The sequence below is a fragment of the Arachis duranensis genome, chromosome 8 (assembly GCF_000817695.3).
Source record: "Arachis duranensis cultivar V14167 chromosome 8, aradu.V14167.gnm2.J7QH, whole genome shotgun sequence".
In the NCBI taxonomy this organism is placed as follows: Eukaryota; Viridiplantae; Streptophyta; class Magnoliopsida; order Fabales; family Fabaceae; genus Arachis; species Arachis duranensis.
Genome location: NC_029779.3, coordinates 32,017,213 through 32,034,922, shown reverse-complemented (window position 1 = coordinate 32,034,922; position 17,710 = coordinate 32,017,213). Strand labels below are relative to the sequence as shown.

The window sequence follows — 17,710 nt, the reverse complement described above, 5'->3', positions numbered from 1 at the left end:
CAAAAATGCACACATAATGTTGCGTGAAGGTACCGAAAATTATTTTGTTGAACTTTTGAAAAATCTTGCATGCCTTCAACTTTTCAAGCCGATTTTTTATGTCGGGGTATATATATATATATATATACTTTTCTTTCATTTCCTTTCGGCGGATTCTCTTCCATGTAATTTTCGATCACTATTTATAACTTTATAAAAAAAATTTCAGTTACATTATTGTTGTTCTGTCTAATCAATAATTGCATGATTAGTTGATTACATTACACAAGCATACAATGCATCAAATTGGTGTGCTTCATGATGGGTCGATATCATGCACGTATTAGACATGAAATGTGAAGCTTCCTTATAGAATGCAACATGATATGTGGTTAGAGGCTTTGGATAAAGTAATAGTAGTTAGTGGACAAATTACTGACGTCACTCATCAACGGGCAATGGATGACTCTTCCAGAATGAAAATCTAAAGAATTATTGTCATTTCATTTTTGCTCACTTTTTAGTAATACTTCTACTGTTACAATTAGAAACTTAAAGTATAATAGCAATATAGCATAAAATAATTAGTACAAGCCAATTGTTGGTACTCATTTAAAACCAGAGAGTAAATTATTTCCTATTATATGTTAAAATTTAATTTTGATGTACTGTCAATATAAATTTTTTTTATACGTACATTCAATTCTGTAACGTTACATTAGTAAAAATAATTATATTTTATATTAACCACGTGAATAATCATTCAAGAAAACAGTTGTAATTGTACAACTGTGTAACACCGTGATTGAATGAAAATTAAAGACTATATATGATTGTATATAATAAATATGTTTTACACATTTTTAATATATTTAAATAAAAATCAGTTTTTAGAATGCACATTAAATATAAATCTAGAATTACACAAATATTTCTCATGTTTTATAATATGAGAATAGAAATAATATGATAAGTTAATTAAGTTTAATTCAAACATGATTATTTATATTCAAATAAAATATTTATAAAATTATTTCATATATTAAATATATTTACAATTACATTTATTATACAATAATATATAAGAAAACATTTACCCCCTGGCTAATTTTCTAAGAATATCATAATAATTGCCTTACTAATATATNTTAAAATTTACGAAGAAATCATGGGTACGGTGGTTCAATAATTTGTTACTGGAATGGTGGCAGTCAATTATTCAATTGTAAGGACCAATTGCAAGTTGGTTAGCCAATTGACTAATCAGGGCTTGGGTTTCATTTGAGTTTTGACCATATATACATACCTCTCCACAGACCACAATTGGATTCTTCGTTATTTTATTTTATTTGGCGAATCGTTCATTTATTTGTTTTCTGATTTTTAGTCAATCATTGTATTATTTGTACTAATAACTTTCTTCGTCCATATCTAGTACCATACAGGAGGAAATTTAATATTGTGCTTTGGTCAAAATCGAAGAGGATAAACATGAGAGCGAGATCAATAGAGAAATTCGGATAAGTGCTTATTCTAATTAACCCCACTACTTCTTCAATTTGCATTATATTGGAGTCATGTATGTCAAGTCTAAACCCCACACTCTACATCATCATCGCTTAATTAAAAAAGGGCATGATCCAATTGGATATACTTGCCATTGCAAAAGTATATAAACTTCAATTAAAAATTATAAATAAATAAAGTCCAGGCATATTTCAATAACATACAGAAACTTTTAGTGTGTGTTTTTTATTTTGTCTTTGTAAAATTCATTTGATTACGATTACTGGTCTTTAGGTAAAGTGTAATTTTTAATAGCTAACATTAGTCAACTTTAGTATTTAGGTTTATAATTTAGAATTTAAGATTCAAAGTATATGATTTAGAATTTAAAATTTAGAATTTAAGATAAACAAATTAATTTTAAAAAAAAAATTAGTTGATGTTAACTGAAAAATATAATTTTCACTTTCAATGAAATTTTGGTTGCAAACTATCCAATTCAACAGCATTAAATATGAGAGATGGAACCTTATTATTCTTCACTCAAACATGCTCTCTAATATGGTACAACAGACTTTGATTTCAAATTAATGATATATACATACATGTTTAGAACCAATGGAACAAGAAGCCTCCTAGGAAAGCAGCAACAGAGAAGAGCAAGATGATAGGGTGAGAAGCACGATGAGAAAGTTTGGGAGAGCTAAAAGATGTAGAAGGAGAAGGAGGATATACTACATTTTCACAGTTAAGACCTTCAGATTCTTCTTTGCATTGATTAGCAAAGAGGCCAGGAGGGTATTTTCCATGAATGTTAATGTAGCTAAACATGACTTGAGCACAATCACTTCCCTCATCATTGATCTCCTTTGAGATTGGGCATGCCAATTGCTTTAGAGCATTGCAACAAATCTTTGGTGGATAATGTGGCCCCTTGCACTGGCTTGTGATTATTGTGTAGTTCAGCTTCTCCATGTCAACTTTGCAAGCTGCATTATATATGTTTCGGATAGTAAAATCAATGGTAGTTTTAATTATCTAATAAGATTTAATATCTTTTATTTTTATTTTTAATGTATTTTGTCTTCTCGGCAATAAATCTTCAAATTTTGATTATTAGAGTGAGAACGATACCAAAATTCGAGAGCAGGACATAAGGTAGAACATTTTTGGGAGTCTAAGCGGAAAAAAAATACATTTTTCATTAATTTACGAAAAAATGTATAGATTTCACAGTGACAACACTTTTACATTTGCCTCTATTATTCACACATTATGTTTCGTGAATTTAATTTTTATGTAACATTCAATGCAAAGGAGTTTTACACAAATAACTTAAGTAATTAATTTTTAAATTCACTATTTTAAAATCATCTAAAATATGAGTTTTTTACACGTTAGGTAGTGCATCAAAATTAAATTTTCGTGTCTCATGCAAAAAAGAGAGGAGCGTGACATGCATTTATTGTTTGATTTTGTAAGATAATAAGCTTAGAATGGAATTCATAATTTCAAAAAATCAGTCGCTTTATGTCCACAGATTAAACAACAGTAAAGAAATGTTACCTGTCTTGGCCTGAAGGAGGGAACGGACAGTTGTAGTTGATACCCCTGAAATCAAACAAATGAATGTCACAACAACAAAAAAATGTGGCATGCATGCAACAATGGCGGTGTTTGGAGGGAAAGAAAAGAACTTACCAGGATTGGAAGCGGAAGAAGCCGAGGCCAATGTGACAATGAGAATGAAGAAGCAGAGAATGCAAGAGAATAAGGCATTTGATGAAGCCATTTTCTATATCTGATTCTTTGTATTGTGTGTTGTGAAGAGGAAGAAGGATACATAATTTAAATTTGCAAAAAGCCTGTTGTGGAGTTAGGTGGCAATGGCAGTTATTTCAGTTTGAAGACAAATCAAAATTAGTTATTTTGTGCAATTTGTTGGAGTCATCTGTTTCAAACCAACTTTGATTGATACACATTTATTGGAGATACTCATTTGTATAATTATAATAATTATTTATCTATAAATAGATAAATAACCAATGACAATAAAACTAACCATTTATATTTTATTATTTACTAATTACCTGAATTTAAACAAAACAAAATTTACATAAAACTAACTTTATCTATGCAGTTTTTTTGTTTTACTTTTTTTTTCTTTCTTTTTTAATGTTTAGATTATTATAATGCATTTCTAGGAACTCATATATGGAAATCTATTACCAATCTGAATTAGAACTCCACACAGAGTGCACATTAAGGTATTTTAAAATCGAAATTATGATGACAAAAACTAAAAAATAAAGGTGACGAGACATATATAATAAGTCCGCTTAAGCAACCAGTGCGAGTTCGAATTTCGCGTTGCCCATGAAACAACTCATTGGCCAACAACAAACCTAATGGTGCTCCGATCTGTAACGGGTTAATCCTTGGCCTATGGCCTGCCAAATTGGGGATACCATGGGAAACAAAATAGAGAAGTCCTCAAATCAAATTTTCCCAAAAATGATACATTCCATGGACTACAATAAACAATTACAGTTCATATTTTGAACTGAAATTTAAAACTTCAAACAAAAATTGTATCAAACGTTCGTGAAGTCATCTCATTCAGCCAATATGTACATCGTTAACGAACTCTCTCATGGCAAAAACTGCATAGATTTGCTGTATAAGTTGTCAGAAACAAACTTGGTTATATTCTCTAACGGATGTTGGTTTGCCTCACTTTCCGCGTTATGGACCTCCCCATGCGAACACGTCGAGTTGTGAGGGCTTCTAACAGTACGGTTAAAGCATGTTCCACTGCTTCTGCCTGTGTATCCAACCCAATGGAGCTAAACTGGGGAAGAAGTTGGAGCTCTAAGAGCAGGCCGACAGCTGCTGCAGCCGTACAAGTCCGATCCCAAGATGGTTGGGGCCTGCCATAGATAGCGGTTATTGATAGAGTGAATAGATCTGCCATTTCTTGAGATCTCTCTTCTGATTCAAAATCGTGGTGTCGGGGATAGTAAAAAAAATCATACGAAAAGAAAAGGGGGGATACGAAATAACTATAGCGGATGCATCGGAATATATTTCTAATAAATTCTACAGTTCCGACATAATTATAAAAAAAAAAACATCTTAATGCGATTCTAATCGCAAGGAAAAAAAGGGGGTATGGCGAAATCCATAGGAAAGAATGAAGTTTAGGCGGAAATAAAAAAAGAGGTAGCCACAGCACAGGTTTCGCTAATTTGAAGTTTCATTACCTAAGTTTATGCATGGCAGATGCACCAGGATTTAAGGATATACAAGCAAGGTCCTCATCTCCCCAAACTGATTTTGCTTGATCCTGTTGAAATTAAAAACTTCACATCAGTGAGACGCAAACATGATTGAAAACAGTTAACTCATTCCAAGCATAGCTTCTATCTCCATTGTCTCACTATCTCTATCTTTGTGCCCCAATGATAGCTTCCAAACCTACCTTAACTGACCCTAAATAAAATCATTGAAAGCAGTTTGTGCAGAACTAGCGAAATAAGACGATATTATCTTATACTCGTAAATTGTTAAAGTAGGCCCCTCTAACTTGCATCTGGTATCCTGTTGGCATGTCTAAGAGAACTAGAACATCCGAACATACAATAGAATAACATTTTACGATCCCTTGGTTTCTAACAATCGTTGGTCATCGAGGGAGGCACAGTTCTGAAAACTCAAGCTGTTTTATAATCTAATACCTGACATGTTATATTTTTTTATTTTTGTTATTTTTCATTTTTCCAAAGCTAGCTGCGATCGTATTTGTCGTTCATCCAAAACCAGCAATACTACTGGGAAAACTTTGTCCTGCCTAAGCAGACTCATGTGAAAAGTTGCAACTATAACGTATAAACAGAAGAAAAAGAAAACGAAACCCTCCAGTTATTACCTGAAGACGCCTAAACATAGCTGCAGAGTTGCTCCATGTCCCATCAATCAAAATAAAATGCAGTGTTGTGTCTACTTCTGAATCCTTCACAATCAAAAGAAGACTGTTACCTTGTTGCACAACATGAAAACAAGGAACTCTATATCGAAATCTTGAGGCAACATGAACAAATGATATTTAGTTTACAAAGGTCATTGACCTAAATAGCATCAATATTCTCATCAAATTTAGAGTCCATTTGTTGTTGTCATTGCTTAGGTATCAATCGTAACTAATGAATATAAAATATCATAAAAGAAATTAACCAAACTAAGTATTGCTTCATGTTTCATTAATTACACAGCATTCTCCTCACAAGTACAATTGCTAGTACTATTCGTATATTTGTAAGCCAACAGAGAAAAATACAATTATCATCATAATGTTAGAAGAGTAAAACCTTTGCTGCTGTGACTTCATAGTTTGTGACCATCTCCTCACCAAACGCATCTTGAACTGATTTTAAAACTGAGCTCTTGTTGGGATAAAGGCACCATACCTTACTTTTTCCTGAATTAAGGTAAACCCAAATCCAAACAGACTGAACACTAATCTTCAGAATTATATATAATGAGCCCAAGAGCATGTAGATCCAAAATATCAAGGAAGAATAACTAAATTAAATCACGCACTAATATCTTAATTGATGATAGGAATCCAGCTTAAACATACTACCACAATAAGGATTCATTTGAAATGAAACTAGGAACATAACCATTTACCCTCTCCATATTTGATAAAGAATATTGTGTTCCTTTATGTATATATATTTAAGCATTCAAAGAAACATTTGATGAAAGAAAATGTAGAAATAATAAATGCAACGATATGTATTCTGATGATTTCTTCATAGGTACTGCCAAGTTACAGAAATTGATATACCTGTCAGTTTAAATGCATAAAGGCACAAGTTTGCAGCATCAACACCAAACACTTGCCACAACAGCTTACCAGTGTTGTTCTGTCGTAAGAAATCCTGCATGTACAAGTAACTGATTCAAGAGAAATGCAGATAACACAACAGAGAACCATGACAGAAACAACGAGTAATATCTAAACCTTGGGATGCATATACAACCAAAATTTTATTCCCGGCCAGAGGGAGCAGGAATTGATTCTTGAACACATACAATCCTCCTCCACAGGAAGCCAGCACTACAAAATTAAACAATAATCCGTAAGAGCAGATGCCCAAGGCATATCACCATTATTCGGCAATACCTTGCTCAAACCACTTCAAATTAAACCTTCTGACAGAGGTAACCCCTGCTTCCAAGCACGCGACAGGCTATTTGTCTGGCTGAATAAAACTGGAGCTTCTTTTCAGAATCACCTAATGCCTGATAGGTCGCTCGATGTTTCTTATCTTCTTGTACCCTAAAATCCCCCTGAATCATCACATAGCATCCAAAATCTCCAGTGATCAGATTGTAATCATAATGTATCATGTGACAAATGGAGGTGCAAGTTATTATTGCTAAGCAGTATTTGGTAACTGCTGTAAACAAGTTTATGAAAATTTTGTAACTAGTAAGACTATAGGCGGATTTATAACTAAAAGTCCTACATCTTAATTACTCTAAATTGAAAATTTCAGGAAGGACTCCATGGCATAGTCTGAATCCTAGATTCATGTAGCTGATCCTCGTTATGAGAAAGATCCCTTTTTTAAAAAAATTGGGAATTGAACTCGGGCATCTTGTGGTAATGGTATAGTATTTTCTACACACTACTTACAGGTATTCATATGATTAAATCATTAGCCGTAGAATATAACTGAGACATTCTTTCTAGTAATAACATAAAGAAGGCACAGCTTAAGATAAGAAAAATCCAAAGAGATTCAAATAAAATAATAAAAAAAAACCTGCAACTTTCCACCATTGCCACCAAAGCTCATGCGAGCATCGACGTGTTTCTCCAAAAGCTTCAAATCATTAACAATTTGAGAAACCATGGATGGAACGGGGGAGGTTGTGCCCCAGGCCCGCCACTCCTCCAAGGAGATAGCAGCACCTTCTTCTTCTTCTTCTTCTTTAACAGCTTCCCTCATGTGAGAGAACTGTAGCTGGTAAAAGCAATGGAAATGGCGTGTTGATGCTCCGTTAGCGTGGGTTCGGTTCCAAGATTGAAACTTCGGCTTCGAATGAGGACATTTGCATAGAAAGGCCCTAGTAGTAGTAACCAATGATGATGAAGACGATGATAATGGCATCAGCAACATTTTTTTACTCTCTTCTCTGTTGGATCGGATTGTTATTTCTTAGGATTACTAATTTACTATTTGATTTTTTTTGTCCCCACAATAAGTTATTGTTGATTCTGAAATGGCCCATTACTCTCCACAATGGCCCAATTCAGATATCGTCACCACCAAAGGATCCAAAAATAATAGGCCCTGGAAAAAAAACATGAAAATCTGCTAAACATGTGATTAAAAAATATTAATTAAACCAATTTGAATTAGTAGCGTGATCAATTCACCCATCTACTTAAATAAAAATATTGAGAATTTAATTTCTGTTTTATACATATAATAATTTATTGACTTGTCGAGTTAAGATACAGTAAACAAAAAAGAAAAATTAATTAATCTTATATTTGGGAGAGGAATTTATTCTTCCTTCGTGGTCAACCAAATGTAAAAGAATGGATCATTGCATTAGGTATAGGTGTATAGCCACCAACTAATTTCGGCGGCACATAATTTTTTTTTGGCGACTACATAATAATAATAATAATATTATTATTATTATTATTATTATTATTATTATTAACAGCAGCAGGAGGAGGCTAACGCATATTATTTAGTAACGTATAATTATTTCAGCCATTTAGTGTATATATATATATATATTATTCTTGAAAATCTATAAATTCATCGCAATTTTTTTAAACTTTGTAATATTTTTTCTTTAAGACTTATAAATTTATGGTAAAAATTAAAATTCTTCGTCGCAAAATTCTTGTGTTTTTTTCTTTTCTTTTCAAAATCATTAATAAATAATATAATGGTGATTTCCCCTGTTATCCAAATTAGAAGGAAACCAACAATCAACATAATATAAACAAGAGTTTTTATTTGGGGCCTTCTTTTGGTGGGGACATAAATAAGGAACTTTTCCAAAGTCTGGATAATAATTCAACGTCCAATCATATTCATGGTAGACGCTGAATGCAAAAGAAAATCAAGATATATAGACAGGATAAAAAAGAATAAATATTTTGAGTAGCCAAATCAAATTTCCATAGTAATTAAACAATAAACAGCAACTTTAATTTGAAGAGATTTAAATTAAGATTTAGCTAAAATGTATTCTTGAGATATATGCTGATAGTATAAGTTTCTAAATTTTTTTAATAAATATATTACAAATTTAAAATTTATATCTTTTTTTATAAAACAAATTAACTAATAATTTTAACACGTTCCTTAAAAGTATATTTTAATTTTTAGCTAAACTATTTAAATTATACTGCCAACTAAACGCGTTTTCTTGTAAACAAAAAGAAGAAACATTAACATCCTTCGATATACTTTTTTTCTTCTCAAATTAACTATTTCTTTTTAAGTATGTATATTTATTAAAACGACTGTTAATATTAATTTTATCATTTTGTGCAAGTTTATCGAGTTCTATATATACTTAATAATTTTGACTAAGTCAAACATTATAACTAAGTCAAATATTACAACTAGCCAACTTATCCAAATTACCAATAAATCAATTTAGTTCGTGAACATATAATATTCTTGTTTTTTTTTTATAAAAAATAGTTTACACGCTTCAAAAAAGGTAAAATTAAAGAAAAAAACTTATTTTAAGAAGAATAAGTAATTAATGTAAATTAAAAAATAATAATTATTTAATAGTTTTAAAACATTAGCATCTGTTTGTTCTCTGTTTCATTGAATATAAAAATTACCTCTCTTATTTATAATATGATATGTTCTCTCCATGCAAAACACGAGATCCTTTTCGAACACTGACATCCATTTTTCTATTCAGTATCTTTTTTCCTCTCATAAAGTCTTATATAATTAAAACAAGACCAGTCTATAAGTCAAGGGAACCGGTTACTTCCCATTATATTATATTACAAAGTTAAGCTAACAAGCAAATTAATAAGAACGAATCTATATTGACTTCTCTTGTGGTAGGCTTAATAATATTAGATAGGTTGACATTTATGTATGTGGTAATAGTAATCAAGGCCAGCATGGATAGCCTACGAAAAAGTACAGGTAGACGATATAAAATATCGGATATTCAATTTAATAGGTATACAGAAGATTAGAGTTACGGTTAGGATTAGGGTTAGGGTTAGCATTTAGAGTTAGGATTAGGATTAGGGTTGTTCGTTACTTTTAATTGGATGGTTATTTCTTTTTATTCGATTTATTCATACACAATTAATAATGACTGGATGTTCAATTTACTAGATGTGCATATAATTATCTTAATGTTAAAGTTTAAGAGGTAATTTAGGAGGTGAAGTATTTTTTTACTTTATTAGATCAATTCTAGAACTAATTGTTCACATTATTTATAAAAGTCATTGTCTACCTAGCAAAACTAATATGCTATTATTATTAGTAATGTTCTTGTTGTAAATAATAATTAAAATATTCTATTAGTCTTGTAATTTTATCAAATTTATAATTAAATTTTTATATTTTTTAATTAAATTGTTATACTATTTTTAATTTTATAATTAATTTTTTATTAATCTAAAAAATATTTGAAAGAAATAAAGTATAGATAGCTTATAATTAGTTATTAATAACCTGTATAGCCAGAAGTCAATTATAGTAAAGTGTGTCAATCATAGTAAAGTGTGTATATAAATACATTAAGTCTATAACTTTAATTAGTTAATCAACATGATACACACACTCTTATATCAAGAACCCCGCTCTCTCTCTCTCTCTCTAATTAGTTAATCAACATGATATATACACTCTTATATCTCTCTCTCTCTCTCTCTTACCTTTCATGATATCAAAGTCAGATCCTCAACAATAGCCGACTCAAGTAACAGCGAAATTTAAGCCTTCAACAACCCGATCGGAATTAAGCTTGATGGAGATAACTTCCTGCCATAGAAGGACCAAGTTGAATCAAACATCGAAAGATATGAACTTACCGATCATGTTTTTGGAGAAAGAATTTCAGAAATGTTCAGAACAAAGGAAGATCGAAGAAATGGAACAATCTTACCTGATTACAAGCTGTGGAAGAGACAAGACGCACTCTTGAAGACCTGGCTCCTCGCATCGATCACGTCGTCGCTCACCGCAAGAATGGTTGGGTGCACGTTTTCGTACCAGGTTTGGAAAAGGTTAGAGACATTCTTTGCCTCACAAAGTAGGGCAAAAGAGAATCAATCGAGAAATAAACTAAGCAATGTAAAGAAAGAAGGTGCAATGTCTGAGTACTTATTAGAAATAAAGAAAACTGTGGACTCTCTAACCTCCATAGGGATTCAGATGAGTGAAACTGAATGTGTAAATGTGATCTTGAGAGGTTTATCGAAAGAATACAATCCATTCATAGCAGCGATTAATACTAGAAAATACTCCAGTAAATATTGATGTTCTTGAATCGATGTTGTTAGCACAAGAGGAGTGGGTTGAAAAATTTTGAAATTATAAGGTTGTGATTCAAATAAATGTAGCACAAAGAAAATTCAACAATGAAGGATACGGTAGAGAAAATGGTGGAAATAAGCACTTTATTGGAGGCTATAACAAAGGAGCTTGAAGAAATTATACGAATAACAACTATGGAGGTGGCAGCAACTACAATTTTAGAAGAAGAGGCAGAGGAGCGACAAGAGACAGAGATAGATTCCTTCAAAAGAGGCCTACATGCCAACTATGCCAGAAATATGGTCATTCAACTATGGACTGTGATTATTTGAGAATTTGTGCCAATTTGGATTTTTCCACTTAAAATGACTTCCGTTGCAAGTATAGACCAAACTGGCAACCAATTCCTACCATCAAAGTTTAATTCTCAAATACAAATATATAACCGAGAGTAATTCAACCTTGGGTCGTTCTCCCTAGGAATGCAATTAAGGTGTCACACTCTTGGTTATGAGGAAAAGAGATTTTTAAAATCAAAGAATGAAAGATTAAAGGAACTAAGAAATGATCAAAATTGAAATTAATGCAAGTAAAAAGAAAGCTAGATCAAAACTTAGTAAAAATGCTAGAAATGTAATAAAGAGCATTGACTTGGGAATGAGGATCCAAAGAATCATATCATCGCCATAATCATAACTATGATAATTATGATGAGTCAATCTCACTTCGTCTACCCCTAACATCGAGGAGTAAGTCAAGCAAGCATAATTGACCTTAATCCATAAGTTCTAGCTAACTTACCAAATTAATTGGTAAAAAACTAGCGTCAATGGAAATAAGAGTCAACTAACTACCCAAGAATTACTACTAAATGTCAGACATTATGTCTCTAGTATCCTAGGAACTCAAATCCCAAGCCAAGGTGTGAAAATCTACTCAAAATTACCAAGTGACATTTTCACAAATACTTGGTGGGCATAAAAGCAAAACATGAGAAATTATAAAGAAAAATAGGAAACTATAACTAACTATTCACAAAATCAACAATAGAAACTCAATTAAGCAAATATAAAGAATGAAACATGAAATGCATCAATCAAAACTTCAAGAAAGCAAAATTGCAAATATTAACAAAGTAACTTGAACCATAAGAAAATAAAAGCAAAAGTAGTGAAATTAAAGAGAAAATTAAAGAGCATTTACAATAAAGATGAGCAAAATCTAAGATGAAAACTTAAAACTATAAAATGCTAAAATGAAATTGAAATAAACCCTAAGAGAGAATTTTCTATCTACACTACTCCTACTCCTAATGCATTTTCTACCTAATCTAACCTAACGAAAACCTAAAAAAACCTAATGCCTTGATATGTGATGTTGTCCCCTTCATATATCTTTGGAATTCAGCTTCAACACACTCAAAACTATGCCAAAAGCCCCCCCAAAATCGCGAGCCACGTGCTTCATTAATGAAGTCACGCGCTGGTACATGTATGCACTCGTACGCACACTTGTTGATTTTTATCCTGTGTGTACGCACAGAAAGTGTGCGTGGGCACACTCTGAAATGCTTTTCTCCTTTGTTTTCTTCATGTTTTCTCCCAGTTGCATGTTTTTCTTCCACTTTTATCAAACCATTCCTTCCCATTACACTTGACATCACTCATCAAAAACATCAAGGTATCGAATGGTATGAAAATAGGATTAAATTGCTCAATTTAAGCACAAAACGCATGTTTTCACATTTAAGTCCAATTTAGGGATAAAACACAAAAGTATGCTATTTTGGTGATTAAGTGTGAGTTTATATGATGAAATCTATCCAATTTAAGCCAAAATTTACCGTCAAATATGGACTCATCAATTCTCCCACACTTAAACAATTGCATGTCCTCATGCTAAACACAAACAAGAAGACTTATCAAAAGGTAACAACTTATTGAATGCAACTATCTAGATGCATGCAAGTATGTATATAACATATCTATCTATACTATAGTATCCTATAAAATTGGTGAAAATAAACAATCAAATTCGCAAGCAAGTATATGAACATATAGGGCTAAGCAAAGAAGTAGCTCAATGCAATAAAAATCTAAAGAATTGATTCAAGTTTCAAAATGAAGCAACTTGCAAGAATACATGATAAGAGGCGTGGAAACATAGAATTGAGTGATCGAACCCTCACTAGGTATGTATACACTCTCAATGCTCGGTGTTTAGGGTTTAATCACTCAAGTCTCCTCTAATCATTCTTTCAAAGATTTGCTTTTCATCTAACAATCAACAAACATATGATGCATGAGTGCAAACATCATGAGGTCTTTAGAGAGTTGTAATGGGGTTAGGATTTAGGTAGGATAAATATGGCTAAGTGGACTAAGGAATTGAATCTTTAATTAGCTCAAGTGCCTCACTCAACCTATATTAACCAAATCACAAACATGCAACCTAACTTTCCATTCCTCTCTTTTTACATACATTCATGCATCTTTTTCATCCAAATCCACATATGCATTTCTTATTCTTTTTTTTTTCCTTTTTCTTTGGGATAACTTCTGTCCCACTTATTATTATTATTATTATTATTTTCTTCATTTCATTCATTTCATTTTTTTTTCTTTTTCTATGACAGATGCATATGGTTAAAGCAAATCGACACATGAATGTGCTCCCATCTTCCAAAATTTTCAATGAATATCCACAACGCTTTTATGTCTCTACTAATGTTTCCCAAAAATTCTTCCATACTTAAATGACACACATACCTCAACCTAAGCTAATCAAAGATACAATTCAAGGTTATTCCATGGTTTTACGCTTGCAGTTTTGATGTGATTACAAATAAAACAAAGGGGATTAAAAAGCTCAAAAGGGGCTCACAATAGTAGATATAAGGGTTAGGCTATATGGTTGAGTAAGCTTAGCTTCAAAAATGGTCTCAATCATGCTAAATACATTCAAGACATCAAACATCGAAAATAAAGAATTAAGCAAATCTAAGATCACAATCATAGAAGGAGCATATCACACAAGGAACAAAAATAGTGGTTAAAATATGCAACCACACAATATGGCTCAATAACTCACAAGGTTGTTTGTTCTATCTCTCTTCTATGTTCCACAAAAATTCATTCAACCAAGTTTGAAAGGATTTTCCAAATCAATTCAATAGAATACCCTAAAAACAAAATTCTTGGAAGTCTTTGTTATTTTTCACCAAAATTATTTTCTATATGTATGTATGTATGTTGTGATGGATGAAATTTTCAAAAAAATTTCCTAATTCTATTCCTAATTTTCAACGACCAAATACCAATATGAACAATTAGGACAAAGTTGAACTAGGCACTATGCTATTCACATTATCCAATCACAACTTCTATCTATAAGCTATATATACCATGCAAAAATCAAATGCAATATATATATTAACTAAAGTAAAGATGCAATAGTAAAAAAAAAATACCAACAAATATCTACAAGAAACATAAGTAAAAGAAAACAAAAATAACATGCAAAGTGTTCAAAAAAGAGAATTTACATCCCAAAAATGGAAAATCTTCCCCCACACTTAAGATTTGCCCGGTCCTCCGTGCATGAACACAATTCGGGGAGAATGGCTCTAAAGCACCCCATCTTTAGCTGGCGGATGCAGGGGCTTAGATTGCATGGAAATTGCCAAGTCCAATGCCTTCTCGGCATCTCCATCCTCGATGTTCTTCTCCTCTACTAGCTCCTTGCCTTCACAGTCATCTTCGAAAAGAATGAATAGAGTATAATTAAGAAGCATAGGGCAAGTGGCACAAAAAGAAAAAGGAGTAAGTAAATAAGCATCTAATTGAGGAAGTTTATATAGTGGTATGGCATGATGAAAATGAGCCATGCGTATATTTCAATTATGCGTGCGGTTAGAACACACACAACGGCCGGTGAAAATGGCATCCACACAATTAAAAATTAAGCATGAGTTCCTCAATTAAATGGCCTAAGATGCAAGCAATAGATGAGCATCAATTAAAGACAAGCAAGCTTAGGCAGTTGCAAGAAGAGTGAATAGAATTTAAGAGATATTGGATATTGGAATTGTGTAAGTGAAAGCACGAATTAATGTAAAATAGCACAACACACAATAACCAATTCAATTATGAAAAGAAATCTACTTACTCATCCTTAGGAATAATGAAATAATCACATAGACAAGGTGCTTGTTACAAAAAGTAACAAGTCTTGATAAGAATCAAGTCAAGTCAACTCAAACAAATGCAAAGCATTAACAAGAAACAAGGACCTTGTGATATGATTATTTTGATTTAAAAACCATGATGAACAAGCAATTCAATTCAATTCACTAAATTCAATATGCACTTGTTCCAAATTTCACCAAACAAGAAATTAAATGTCAATTTTCATGTCATTTTGGTGCTAGCAATTCAAAGCAATAAACAAGCACATTATTGAAATTCCAATCCAAAATAACATCATAATCATTCAAAAGTGCACAATTCTTTATTAGAATGCCAAACAAGGATATACTCTAAGACATATGGTAGCTACAACATATGCATTAAACAAAGAATTCATTCAGAAATTATATCAAACACATGGTATGCAGTGCATATATTCATCAAATTCAAGCAAAAATTTAAGCATCAACAACCCATAAATAAAAAATTGAACACTTGTAATCATCAACCGGTAATTAAGCAAAAGATAAGCTAGATTACCAAAGTTAAATAAAGAAAATAAAAATTAAGTAATCAAGTAAACAAAACAAAAAAGAGTAAAGAGAGTAGAAGAGGAAGAAAGAAGAAGAAAGAAGAGGGAAAGTTGAAGGAACGAGGGGTGGCATTGGTAGTGACTCTGGCGGCGACGGGGGTCGCCGAAAGGATGGGAGGGGTGGGTCTGGGCTGTTGGGTTGGATAGTGCACCAGGGTATCCTTCGTGATTAACGTCCAAAACGCGACCTGTACGTACGCACAAGCAAGTGTGCGCATGTACAAAAAGGGAAAAACAAAGGGGATGCGAACGCACAGGTGTGCGTACGCACAAAAGACTTTTTTTAACAGGGCAAAAGGTTCATGTGTGCGTACGCACAAGTTCTGTGCGTACACACAAAGGCAAAAATTTGGGATCCGCGCGCGCACAAGGTGTGCGAATGCTCCCAAAAGAAGGGGTGCTGATAAGTGTGCGTACGCACAGAAGTCAAAATCTGGGAAAAGTGTGCGTGGGCACATTCGCACACTACCCTGTTTCTGCAAAATTTTTAATGCCTCTAAGGCACCGACATGACTTTTAAAATAGTTTTTTCAAGCCCCAAAACATATTAAAATCCCAAAAACATATTTTTCTATTAAAACAGTTTTGAGTGAAGCTTGTGTCATGATGGCTTATGCTTCCACTCATCCTTGACTCGTCACCCATGTTTGCTCTTCAAAGTTCCTCCAGGATCCCATACGAAGTATATTAAGCTCTCAAGTAACCTCAAGCAAGCAATTGGGATCCAAGATTGATGGTTGTAGAAATTTATGTCCGGATCCCATACTTTGGTTTCTCTATCATCCTTTTGTTGATTCTTTCTCTTGCATTTGGATGAACAACCTCCCAAATTTTTCTTGAAGCACCCAAATAAACTTGGAATCCTCCTAATTGAGCCTTGCACCACTTATGCTTTGAATTCTTTTGGTAACCAACATCTAATCCTTCACCATTTAACACTCCAAGAAGCACCTTAAGTTGGTGATCTGTTTCCAAGAGAGCATATTGGTATGGGCCTATGAAGCTCATGGAGAAAATTGTTACCCACTCAAATTGCCCTTGTACTGAAATCACCCTATTGGAATCTTGCATGAATGCCTCCACTTCTTGGGTGACCACATCTTTGTCACCACCCTTTTCAAGCTCTTCCCTATGTCTCTCAAACTCAAGAAGGGAAGGTTTGTCAAGATCATTAAGGGGATTGACCAAGGTGGACAAAAAATCATTGATGATAGAATCCACTTCTTGATCAAACTCCTTCAATTCTTCATTTACCTCTTGTGGTTCAATTGTTTTATCTTCCTCTTTTTGTGACTCAAACCTTGACTCCTCTTTTTCCACTTGAGACTCCATGTTTTCCTCTTCACTACGCTCTTGAGTTGATCCTCTACATTTCTCAAGAGAAATGTCTTGATTGCTTGAGCGTAGTAGGGCTAAGCGGTTCACCGCTTTGGCTATAGTTGCCATGAACTCTCCTTGCTTCTTTCGGAATCCTTCTTGCTTTTGGAAGAATGCTTGAAGGTCTTGTTGTTCTTGGGACAAGGGTTGGAGAACTTCATATTTTAGTGAAAAAAAAAGTTCAATGGTTGGGAGAAAGGTTGTATATTTAGGAAATGCGTTATGTGGGTGAGTGTATTGAGGTGGTGTATAAGGATGTGGTGGTTCACATGGTTGGTGGTAAGGTGTATAAACATTAGAATTCCATGGGGGTGGAGGGTGTGGTGCTTGAAGGTTTGGTGGTTGAGGGTTGTGTATGGGCTATCTTTCATATCTTTTGGTTTGGTATGTACATTGGGGGAGGTTTGACTTGTTGTAGTATGGGAAAGATTGCTCCTCCCTCAATTGATTCTCCCACTCCATGATGCAATCTCAATTTGAATTCATTATACCCTACAATCCAATCACAA

The 17,710-nt window shown here is 33.0% G+C and overlaps 2 protein-coding genes across 2 annotated transcripts; both read right to left on the bottom strand.

The window, feature by feature from the left end:
• Positions 1-2,094: 2,094 nt before the first annotated feature.
• On the bottom strand, positions 2,095-3,277 carry LOC107462118 (GPI-anchored protein LLG3). Its single transcript, XM_016080684.3, has 3 exons — positions 3,187-3,277; positions 3,052-3,096; positions 2,095-2,474 (listed from the first exon to the last, which is right to left on the bottom strand). The coding sequence occupies exons 1-3, from the start codon at positions 3,275-3,277 to the stop codon at positions 2,095-2,097; spliced, it is 516 nt and encodes a 171-aa protein (XP_015936170.1).
• Positions 3,278-3,785: 508 nt separating this feature from the next.
• Positions 3,786-7,685, bottom strand: LOC107462172 (uncharacterized). Its single transcript, XM_016080735.3, has 8 exons — positions 7,320-7,685; positions 6,700-6,840; positions 6,512-6,607; positions 6,335-6,428; positions 5,853-5,962; positions 5,414-5,497; positions 4,749-4,831; positions 3,786-4,415 (listed from the first exon to the last, which is right to left on the bottom strand). Exons 1-8 carry the CDS (start codon positions 7,674-7,676, stop codon positions 4,199-4,201), a joined length of 1,182 nt encoding a protein of 393 aa, XP_015936221.1. The 5' UTR covers positions 7,677-7,685; the 3' UTR covers positions 3,786-4,198.
• Positions 7,686-17,710: the final 10,025 nt, after the last annotated feature.